This window comes from Canis lupus, chromosome 21 (genome assembly GCF_003254725.2).
Source record: "Canis lupus dingo isolate Sandy chromosome 21, ASM325472v2, whole genome shotgun sequence".
In the NCBI taxonomy this organism is placed as follows: Eukaryota; Metazoa; Chordata; class Mammalia; order Carnivora; family Canidae; genus Canis; species Canis lupus.
The window spans coordinates 22422133-22434423 of NC_064263.1; the positions used below are offsets into that span (position 1 = coordinate 22422133).

Here is a 12291-nt window from a genome sequence, read left to right on the forward strand (position 1 = left end):
ACTCTTGATCTCAGGGTTATATGTTCAAGCCCCACATTGGTGTAAAAATTACTTAAAAATAATAAAAAATCTTTTAAAATAAATAAATAAAATCTTCATTATATTCAAGATATTTACCTATGCCTTTGAAATTTGCTGTGAGAAGAGTTAACATACATTTTGTGAATACTAATTGCCTAAGTGACTAGGTACTATGCAATTGGAAAAAAAATCTTGGAGTAAGCATGTAAATTAATATAAGAAAATTGAGTAACCTATTTTCTTGACATTCTCAAACTGGCGGAAGGAAAGTGGTAATTTCTGGTATAAAAGCAGGGATCTTCATACCCAAAGCAGAAAAATACACGCACATGGGTTTTTTTGTTTGTTTGTTTTTGTTTTTTCAAAATTCCCATATACCACACATACAGAATTACATAATGGATCACTACTCACCTTGTGCTACTGTTGACATGACCACAGATGGTGTGGAAGATACCACAGCTGTTACTGCAACTGTATTAGGAATAGGTGATGGTGTAGAACTGCTGCTGCCACTGCTGCTACTACTGACCAGGGAGGACTGTGAAGCAGTTATAACCACTGGTGGCTTCTGGGTTGTGGAAGCAATGACTGATGTTGGTACAAGCTTAGTGACTGCTGCATAGTTATGGGATTTGGAGAGAATGTTGGGCACGAAGGTTGAACTTGGTGATGTGGTCACTATAATAACCTAAAGAAGGAAAAGTAAGTTATTTTCATGTACCCACTATACTACTAATAGCTACATATATAAAATAGTCTACATAATAGACATATATAATCCAAAATAGCTTATGAAATATGAAGAAACAATTCATCAAAAGAAAACCATAACTAAAAATATATGTAAGCTTTCCCTTACTAATAATTATCAAAATGTACTTAAAAGAAACAACTTTTACCAACCAAACATTTTTAAAAACAACATTCAATGCTGTATAAGATGCAGTGAAATAAACATTTCAATATACTGCTTAGGGAGTATAATGAACACAATATTTATAGAAAGTAATTTGGATAATCATTCTTTTGTAAATATTTGTTGAGCATCTACTATGTGCCAGGCATGGTTCTAGATGCTGGGGATAGTGGAATGAACAAAGTAGACAAAGTTCATACTTTCATGGAGCTAAATTCTATTGGTGGGGAAGGAAATAATAAATTAGAAAAGTAAATATATGTCATACAGAGATAAATTGAAGAGACAATAAAGCAGGGTAGGAAATAAAGAATATTGGGAGTACTATGTTATTTTCTATACAGTGTTTAATGAAAATCTCTCTGGTAAGGTTTAACAGTTGAGCAGAAACTAGAAGCAGGGGTGTGAACCATGCTGCCACCTTGAGGAAGTGCATCTAATGCTACAGAAAGAAGCAAAAAAAAAAAGGCCCTGAGGCAGAAGCAAGCTTGGTATCTTCAATAAACTTCAAGGACCTAATGAATGGGATTGGAATTTATGACATAGAAAGTGGCAAGGAGCCAGAATCAAGGAAGTAATGGGGGACTAGATGATGTAAGATCACGTTGGTGGTACTGTATACCCTGGATATGATAAAAACGGCACTTTATCTCTGTGGTCTTCCTTCTGAAAACCCCAAATCTTAGTCTAACCATGGAAAAAAAAACATCAGACAAATTCCAATAGTGGTGCATTCTACAAAACATTTGACCAATATTCTTTAAAACTGCCAAACACAAGAGAAGTCTTGAGAAACTTCAGCAGCCAAGAACTTAAGAAGACATAACAAGTGTAACGGGTATCCTGGAACAGAGAAAGACATTAGGTAAAGAAATCTAAATAAACCACAAATTTTAGTTGACCTTAATGCATCAATGAGTTCATTAATTATAACAAAGTACCATAGTAATATAACTGGTTAAGAATGGCAGAAACTGAGTATAGGGTATATGAGAATTCTCTGTACTGTCTTCTCAATTTTTCTTTAAATCTAAAACTGTTCTAAAAAATATTTCCTAAAAAGCATTACTCTATCTGCTAGATGAAAAGTACAGTAGGGCAGAGGTAGTAGAAACAGACACACTAGGATGCTCCTGGATTAAAGCAAGCAGAGATGATCATGAGTAAAGTGTTTGTACAGCAGAAGTGGTGAAAAGTAAACAGGTTCTGAATATACTTAAAGGTAAAACCAACAGGATTTATTCATAGCTTGATACAGGGAATGGAGGGGGAAAAAGAAGCAAGAAAGAGACTTCAAAGTTAACCTGTAAGAAAGTGTAGAAGGCAAGGAGACAAACCATTTCAGATGAGAATAGAACAGGACGGAGAAAAGGACCTAAAGTTGGAATCAGCTTGATGTTTTTAAAATCAGAAAGAAAGCCGGTGTAGCAAAAAGCATACAGAGCAAGGAGAGGCCAGATCAAATTTATAAGCCAGAGTAAAGGATTTAAATTTTATACTAAGTACAGTAGGGAGCCATAGGAAGATTTTAAGTGGGGAAACAACAAAACTTGATTTATATTTTAAAAGATCATTCTAGCTTCTATGTAGTGAGTTGCAAGAATGGAAGCAGTGAGACTAGTAAAGAAACTACTGCAGTAGAGCAGGCAAGAAATGATACAGCCTGCTTGGACTGGGGTGTTAGTAGTGGAAATAAAGAGAAGTAATCCCATGCAGATTCTTTTAAGACATAGAGTCAACAGGACTTGTTGATGTAGGGAAATAATAGGCCTAAGAAAAATACCATAATCAAGATGAACTAGAGTTAATGTGTATTGGCTAATTAAAATCTCCCCCAAATCTTATGACACAGACACTATTATTATCCCCATTTTACAGGTAAGAACACAAAAATCATTTACAAACCTACAGTACCACAGTTTAATTCTGGATGAGTATAATGGTGGTATGGTGATACCCAAAACAGAGCAGAATGTCTTTTTCTTCTTTCACCAAAATTACCTCTACCTACGTAGGGCAGAAAATTGTTTGTTTTGAAAAATCCAAAAAAATTAAGGGAGAAATTCTCTTTCGTTTTCACATTAGTCCTAAAGGCCTGATAATTTAATCAGCCAGTCAAAATTTACTGAGTATGTCCGCACTCAGTACCAACATCTCAAAGAAATTTGGGCTATATCATTTTATTATATATTTGCAGTGTCGTGGAGAATTGTAAAATTTAACTACATATCCGCTACTTTAAGCAGTTTGTTAATTATTTGACAAGTCAAGAGACAGATCTAAGTCTTGGCCAGCAAACACCTTCATAGAGTTGACCAGCATACTTCTAGATAGATTCAATCAGCAAATACCTATACAGCATTATTACAAAAAAAATCATAAGCCATCATATAAACTGAGAAGCAGTAGGCCAATAAGGTAACAAGACCAGAAGCTAAAAGTCCACTGAACCTGAGCTTAATTCTGCTTCAGCCACTGACAAATGGCAAGCCCTGGACATGTTAAAATCTCTGGACTCCAATTTTCATCTGTAAAATAGGGATAATAATACCTACCTTGCAAATCATTACAAGGATTGAATGAGATAATGATGTGAAGCATCTAACATAGTGCTAGGCACATAGCAGGTGGTCAATACTTGGAAGTCAACAAACAGTAGTCATTAGTTTACTATTACTTAATGTTAAAAAGATATCAGTAAAGGTGTTATAGATCAATTCAATCTGGAAATATAGTTAATATATTCTATTTTTGTTTCATTAAAGAATGTTACATATATTTTTCCCAAATTCTGATACCTCTGAGAATCCAACTTATAGCTACTACCACAGTCAAACCAATTATAGTGGTAATGGTAATTAGGTTTCACATTTGCCAATTCTGAACTCATAGTAATAGCTTCCTGGAGCAGTGTTTAAAAGGGCTCTGTGGCAGATAAGGATTCACCAAGACTTGGCAGGAAAGCATGCCACAGTTAATTAACAATGTCTGCCATGGGCAAGGGAAGGGGAAGCATTCACACTTGTGTCAAATATTTCAAATGTTAAAACTAGAGTATCCATGTAGACTTCTAAAATTAAGACAAAATTTCAACAAAATAAATCTAGAAGTCTCTAAGAGGATGTTTTAGGCTACAGATACAAATGATAAAATATATTTTCTTTTTTTTTTTTTTTTTGATAAAATATATTTTCAGATTTCAGTCTGTACGTTTGATATCTGATCTGGAAAGGGGTTATCCAAAGTTAGAGATCCACCTTAAAGAAAATTTACTTGTACTTTAAAGTTAATGAATTACAATAGGGGAAATAAAGGGATTTTGAAACCAAGTGAACCAAACAGTGTTTATTCAGGCCATAATTCAAATTACTGACCTTCTAGCACTCACAAAAACTCCTTAAGAGTGCTGGGACTTGCACCCTAAGGATAAAATGAAAAATATCAATCAAGCACATGAAAGCATTAAGCTATATTTTGTTGCTTTGTTCATATAAGTGCTGTACCAATGTTAAACTTAAAATGAAGGCACCACATTAACATAGGTGGAAATTTGTCTACCCTGAAATATATGACCTATTTGAATTTATATCAAGTCCACAAATCCATAATTATATTCAGTGTAAAAAGTCACTTTGCCTAAAATTAATTCCTAAGTTGACTTAAATAGGATTTGTGAGAAATCCAAGGTGAATGCAATAATGAAAACAGCCTTACAGAGATTTCAAAGAAATGCAATTACCCAGAAGGAAAACAAAAAAACAAATAAAAATCCCAAAGAAAATCTATTAGTGCTACCATACTCAGTTTGTCCAAGAATTAACAAAACCAATGTCACTGGGTATACATGAAATAAAATAGTATAGATTTGCCTCTGGAACACAGTAGATACTCAGTAAATATTTGTGGAATGAATGAGTCTTATTTTTAATTTAATTTGCTTTAAATGTTTTTTTTTTTTTTTTTTTTAGGTATAGTAGGATAAATCTAATGTTCTGAGCTTGACATCTCCTGGTATGGTTCATATAACCTAGGAGATAAATACATCCTCTTATAAGCATTATATGTCTGACAATCTCAACTATCCATTCTCAATTGGCAATTCCGAAAAAACAAAAACAAAAATAAATATACGATAAAGTCACTGAAACAAACAAAAAAAAATCGCCAACTTCACTCACAGGTGAACCTTCTATCTTTTACAAATATTTTTATATATGCCTACCAAAGAAGATTTGAAAGTTAATAATGTTAGGTGGCATTTACTAAGTATTCATCATACCCACTATGTTAAGTACTTTTCATGAATCATCTCATATAATTATCCTGATAACTCTAGGAAGTATTTTATAAGGAAACTGAGGCTCAAGAGAGGTGGCAGAGCCAGAAGTGGAATCAGATCTATTTATTCATTTTTTTCATTCGTTCATTCATTCAACAAACATTAATTAACACCTTCTATTATGTCATGAACTATTCTAAATACTAGGAAATACAGGGATGAATAAAATAAAGTCTCTACCCTCAGCAACATATACTCTATAGGAGAAAAAGGAAATGAATAAATATTTAAATATGATATTAACCAGTAATAAGGATAATAAAAATAAAATGAGTAAGGGAACAGAGAGACATAGATGGGAGATAGGTACTCTTTTAGCTATAACTTTGCTACACTAGTTCTCAAATACCAAATAAAAGAGTAGATGAGAAAGGGGAAGATAGAAAAATTACATGTAAAATAAGTCCCAGTAAAAAAAATAGGCAGTTAAAAATTATAATAGACTTATAAACTCATAGAGTATAGCAGGCTGATAACATTTAATATAGGGCTAGTCCAGAAAGCAATTAACTATATTATAACATATGAAAAGTGATACTCAAAAGGATTACCTTGGAGTCATCAAATACAAATGCAAAAACCACGTTCCATGTACCATTTAAAAAGTCAGCAAAAATCATCAATTTCTATATATTAAGGGGTATAAGATTCAGTTAACTGAAGAATTCATTTTGGAAGAAGCTCATTCTAAACAGCACAAATAAATAAAACACTGCCTTATATAAAATACTGGCAAGGAAAGGGAGCTAACATTTTTTTGAGTATATACTTACTGCTGTACTTTGAAATACCCAGTCTCATTTAATCCTTTAACTTTTTAAGACTGGCATTAGTCTCATCTCACAGATGGGAAAACAGATTTGGAAAAACTAATTTATGTCAAGTCATACTGGAAAAGTGGGGGCTCCAACCCAGGCCTCTCCGACTACAAAAATTCTTGCCTGATTTTAATACTATACCATCAATGCTTCATCCTAAAACTGAAAATAGAATTATTTTCCACAGATCAGATCATTACCACTTATAGTTTACTAAGAAAATAATTTTTCATGAATTATAATAATGACATCTTTCCAAAACTCAAGAAGGTTTTTAAATGAAAGTTATTGTGTATCTAAGGGTTCAAAGGTGGGAAAGATGACCTGCTGAAGTGATGCCTGGGTGGCTCAGCAGTTGAACGTGTCTTTGGCTCAGGCCGCGATCCCGGAGTGCCAGGATTGAGTCCCACATCAGGCTCCCTGTGTGGAGCCTGCTTCTCCCTCTGCCTGAGTCTCTGCCTCTCTCTGTCTGTGTCTCTCATGAATAAATAAATAAAGTATGTTTTTTCAAAAATTTAAAAAGATGACCTGCTGAAGATAAGAATGTACCTCCATTCCTTCCCTCAAATCCCTCTAAAATGTTATGAAGAGATTTTTTTAAAGGGGAAGAGGCATATAAACTCATATGGTCAAAATGAAAAGAAGGCAACAGCTGTGAAGTTTTGTAAACTAGAAAATAGACAAGTAGTAACCAATTAAGCATAACCTCAAAAGTGGAAACCAGAGAACCCCAGGAAGACTCAGGAATTGAGAGCACAAGCTATGTCTTAAGTAGAAATAAAAGTGGCACTAGAGAGAAGAACATCAGTTGACAATCTATTTAAGCAGCGTTTAGATCCACAGCTACCCTCCCCCATCCTAAAGGAAGAGTAGGAATTTATTCTCTTTGAGGGAAAGATGGAGTCCAAGGGAATGTGATAACACTGGGCTGAGAGAGCTGAGCATTATTACTACAAACGGGTTAAGAGAAGTCTACATACTGAATGGTGAGACTATCCAGCCTATTCCATATACTCCTCAAATACTGACAGACTGCTAACTACTTGAGACAGGAAACTAAAAATTCTTCTCTGAGTAAATCTGACCAGTCCATGAGAAAGCCCTAATAAGAGTGATAACTGGTAGAGGTAAAGAGGCAGTGGGTTTTTCTCAACCAAACAGCCCAGCTAGGTCAAGCTACAATGAAAGTCACTAGCCAACATGTCCCACCTATATATACAGCTTTGTCAGCTTTTAGTGCCCACATTCATATAGAAGCAGATAGGTAGTGTTTAAGAAAACTTGGAAATGAAACAGAGATCAAAACAGATAAAAGGAACTTAAAAGTAAGAGAGAAAACATGAAAGAATAAAAAAAAGTCAAGAATATCATCAGAATATAGTGATTTTATGAAAAGAACAGGATGCCGTTTTTTAAAAAACAGTAACTTTCAGAGATCAAGAAAGAGTTACTAGAAATTTAAAGTATGATAGCAAAAATGACAAATCCAGAAAAGTAGTGAAGGTAACACTAAAGAACAAAGAAAATAATACTTACAGAGCATTTACTATGTGCTAGGCTCTAGTCTAAGTTTTATATTTATTACCTCATTTACATATACCCCTAAACCTTATAGATTGTTTTCCCTGTTTTTCAAATGAGAAAATTCAATTCCAGAATTTAGTTTTCCCAGTCACAAAACTAGTAAGTGGTAAAAACTGGGATTCAAATGCAGAAGTCTAGTTCCAAAACTCCAGGCTTTTAACTACTACATCATAGCAGAAAGAAAAAGCAAATGGAAATGGAAAAAATAGGAGTAAGAAATGGGAGTAAGAAAAGATAAGAAAGCAAAAGGATTAATCCAGGCAGTTCAACATCCTAGTTGATCCAAAACGAGAGAACAGAGAAAAACTTAGGAAACAACTGAAGAAATTTCCCAGAACTGAAGGACATGAGTGTCTAGAGTGAAAGGGGCCACTGAATGTGCAACCCAGTGTATAAAATAAAGACCCACACCAAGAAAAACTATCTTGAAATTTCTGAACTCTGAAAGTTGTTACCAAGAGTTTTCAAAGAGAAAAAGAAGAAATTAAAATGGCATTGGGCTTCTCAAAAGGAATATTGAAGCCAACAGTTAATGGACCAGTATCTTTAAAATTCTCAGGGAAAATTAACCTCCAACCTAAAAAATACTTTATCTAGCCAAACCATCAAGAAAGTGGGAGAGTAAAATAAAGATATTTTCAGTCCACCACATGAAGTTTCAAAAAATTTACCTTCTATCCACCCATACACCAAGAAGCTACCAGGGATGTTCCAGCAAATGTGTAAATAAACGAAGGAGGAATATCAGAAGGACGATGAAGGGAGATCCCAGAGATACAGGTGTGCAACAAGCCTGGGGTGTGATCGGCATCCAGATTAGTGGGAAAAGTTAGGGTTCTAATAACATAAAACTGACAGAATACTGATGATTTGAACACACTGAGAAGAATTTAGGAAAGAACTAATGATAGCATACAAAGAATAAAAAAAGGCAACAATAATTATTTAATCGTACCTGTCCTTTCTTCTGTAAAATACTCACTTCTGACAACTTTGTTACTCTGGCAAAGTAAAAACTCAGTTCCTAAAGGTAAAGTTATCCATTTACAGGTTAAAAAAAAATCTTGTATTTTAATTTTTTTCCAAATGGCATTATAATAATAAAATAGAACAAAAGTCTTAAAAGTATAAGATCTGCTTGCTGTGTGACATTAGGCAAGTCATTTGGCATTTCTGAGCCTTATCTGTAAAAAGTGAATTAGTAATACTTATCCCAAAGCTTTCTGTGCAGAATTAAAGCAAGAGACCTGAACATTCCCAGCATAATGCCAAGCACATAGTAAGTACTCAGTCCATGTTTGTTAAATGTGAATCATATTGACTGAAAGAGATGGAAATAGCGATTGGCAGACAGAGACTCCCTCCTGCACATACCTTCTGTGTTGTTGTGTTTGTTGTCTGTGTTGATGGTTTGGTGAAAGTTATTTTCACAGGAGACATGTGGGGTGGTAAGGAGTTGGCAATGCTCTGCATGATGTTGCTCATCTTGGGACTGCCACTCACAGGCACAGTGATAGTCTTTGAGACCGGAACGACAGCCTTTGGAACTTCCTTTAGGACAACGGGGGAGGAGCTAGAAGAATTTGTTCGCCTTCGTTTTCTGGGTTTTTCATCTTCATCCGAACAGCTAACACCTGAAAGGCAAGGACAACTTTGTTGTATTTATCACAATCTAACCCTGCATTTTAGACTTCATTTTAAATCTTTGTGTCACCAGTCATCCTTGACCTGTCCCTTTGCCTCATGCCCAAACAGTAAGTCCTATCAATTCTCCCTCAGAAGTTTTCTCTGAATGCCTTTCCTCCTTTAATCCTGTAGCTATGTCAGGCCTTCTTATCTCCTGCCTGTATTTTAGTAACATCCTAAAAGGTGTCCATGCTTCCAATCAGTCTACTTTACCACCTCCATTTTACTGCCAGTTACAGAATCTCATATCTAATTGTGTCAATGCCTCCTTGCCTTAAGTCCTTAAGTAGTTTTTATCTCCCTAAAGGCGAGGCACTTAAATCATTACATCATTTGAGGTTCTACAGCTTTCCAAGAACACAATATAGTTGACCTACAAACACAGGTTAGAAGTACACAGGTACACTAATATGTGCATATTTTTTGATAAACATAGTACATTACTTTAAATGTTTCTCTTTCCTCTTCCTTATGACTTTTTGAATGACACTTTCTTTTCTCTAGCTTACTTTATTCTAAGAATACAGTATATAATACATATACAAAATATGTGTTAGTCGACCGTTTATGTTATCAGCAAGACTTCTGGTCCACTATAGACTATTAGTAGTTAAATTTTTGAGAAGTCAAGTTATATATGCAGATTTTCAACAGCACAGGGAGTCAGAGCCCTAAGCCCCACATTGCTCATGGGTTAACTATACCCTGTTCCACCCAACCTTGTGCACCTCTATAATGCTAGTATACTGTACTGCTCACCATTCCCTAAAGCCACCTTACTACATTCTATCCATCCAGAGTCTCCATATGCTATTGTTCTTTGGGGAATACTGCCTACCATCAACGAACTCTTCATCATCCTGCAAGTCATCTTAGTGAAGCTCTCTCTTACTCTGCTAAGCAAAACTAATCCACATCTCCTCTGAGCTTAAGCACTTTGTATATTCCCTTCTGTATCACTTACCCCATGGCAATGTGGCTGTTGGTCTGCACATCTTCCATTATTATGGCTCCCAGAGGGCAATGACTAAGACTTATCGGTTTGTTTCCCTGGTATAGTGCCTTGCACATATGAAGCTAGATTAATGAATGATTATATCCCAAACTAGTGTTGCCTGTCTGACTCCTGAGAATAAAGCAGTAAATTTCCTATTGTTTCAAACTACATATTATGTGAAAAGGTTTCCTCGGGTTTGGGATTCACTTTCAATGTTTTAAAAATGATCAAAAAATAGATCACGAGGCGCCTGGTTGGCTCAGTCAGAAGAGCACACAACTCTTGGTCTCAGGGTCATGAGTTCAAGCCCCATGTTGGGTGTAGAGATTACTAAAAACAATAATAATAAACTTAAAAAAAAAAGAGAACTAAAAAAATAAATCTCTTACTCCTACAGAAATCAGATATAAACTTAATAGTTCCAGATAGATCCCAATCTTTATGAACTAAAGCCTCAACTGTTTTTGTAGACTGTTTTTTTCTTAAATCAGATGAAGAACATAAAACCTTACAACATACATAGGAAATCTCTATAGAGCAGACAAAAAAAAAATACACAGCATGACTTATGGAATTGTTAATAAAATATAACTCCTTATACCTTCAATTATTAGACTAATTTAAATAAGGCTGACAATGACCTAAAATCACTCCTAAAACAGCAAGCTCTACCTCTAAATGTTACAAAGAAATCAAGTCTATAACTATACTGAGAAAAAATGAAAATCAAATACTAATAATCTCCAGCTGATAACAAAGGCAGAATAGTATTGATATAACAGAAACTAAAACCAAAAAATGACCTGGACATGAAACTGCTTCACAGAATAGACTCAAGGAGCTAATAACCGCAAAGAAACTTCATAGGCTTACAGTCAACTAGAAATACAAAAGATGGACTCTCTAGAATGTATCACTGAATCTAACAGTCGGATGATATGCTATATAAATAATTTTAAAAAAACATTACAAAGGTTACAATTATAGAAGTAAACACTAAATAAATCACATAAGCACATTTCTTCAGTTTCCATTTACATTTCTATTCCATGACAATCAAAACAAGCGAATACTTGAAGAATAGCACTGTTCAAGGAAGATTTCCCAAGGAGAACAAAAAAGAAGTAATTTCTCAACCCCCAGAACTGATTAAAAAGCAATATATACCTAGTCACGGGTAAAGAAAGGAATTTACAACCTTCAAAAACTAACCACTGCTAATAGCCAGTGGACCGATGATTTAATCCAGGAAGGCAGATCTAATCAGAGCCTATGCTGCAGCATTTAGCCAAGAGGCCCTGATAACACTGAGAATATCACTTACTTTTGACATAAACAGTACTTCCACTTGGCAAGACAACTACATTGGAGGCAGGACTGGCAGGTCTTGGAGACTTAACCGTTGCTATGCTGCCACTTGGAACAGGGGTAGAGGTTGGGGTTGACGTGGTACTTGTGTAGGAATAGCAAACCACTACTGAAGGAACGATAAAAAAGTTTGCTGTTAACTTTCACCAAAACTGTCCACGCATATACAGAAAAATAATTTTCTTATTGCAGGCCAATTTTAACATTTTCATGTGATCAGAAGTTAGAGGCCATTACTATGTATTAGGTCCATTAAGTTAAAAGGTATTAATAACCCTTCCTGAAAATCATCACTTCACTGGGTTTTCCTCAAGTATTTAATAGCTGATCTACAGGTAACATTGCCAATGGAGAAGAGCACAGTTACAAAAAAATCAAGTTTAAAACTATACTGAGAAAAAATTTAAAAATTAAAAAATAAGTAAAACTATACTGAGAAAAATAAAAAATTTTCATTCATGGCAGGAGTTAGACAAAAGGTACATATTTGTAGTCTCTTTTAATAGTGATAGCAGAACCAATGATGGAGTGATGCATAATTTTTCCCTAACCATGGCAA

At 34.8% G+C, this 12291-nt stretch overlaps 1 protein-coding gene and 1 long non-coding RNA gene across 22 annotated transcripts in view; both read right to left on the reverse strand.

Moving 5' to 3' along the window:
• LOC125753293 (uncharacterized) overlaps nt 1–12291 on the reverse strand; it is a 132962-nt gene that overhangs the window by 77621 nt on the left and 43050 nt on the right. The gene's annotated exons all lie outside the window — the stretch shown is intronic.
• Nucleotides 1–12291, reverse strand: part of EMSY (EMSY transcriptional repressor, BRCA2 interacting) — a 90710-nt gene that overhangs the window by 63112 nt on the left and 15307 nt on the right. For 15 of the 21 annotated variants that reach the window (XM_049099137.1, XM_035704113.2, XM_035704110.2 and 12 more), the window contains 3 exons: nt 11689–11841; nt 9056–9315; nt 436–712 (listed from right to left, as the gene is read on the reverse strand). In XM_049099137.1, the coding sequence (XP_048955094.1) occupies nt 436–712; nt 9056–9315; nt 11689–11841 (690 nt within the window). The remainder of the gene's footprint in view (nt 1–435; nt 713–9055; nt 9316–11688; nt 11842–12291) is intronic. The other 6 variants (XM_049099140.1, XM_035704118.2, XM_049099142.1 and 3 more) reach the window with 1 other exon arrangement.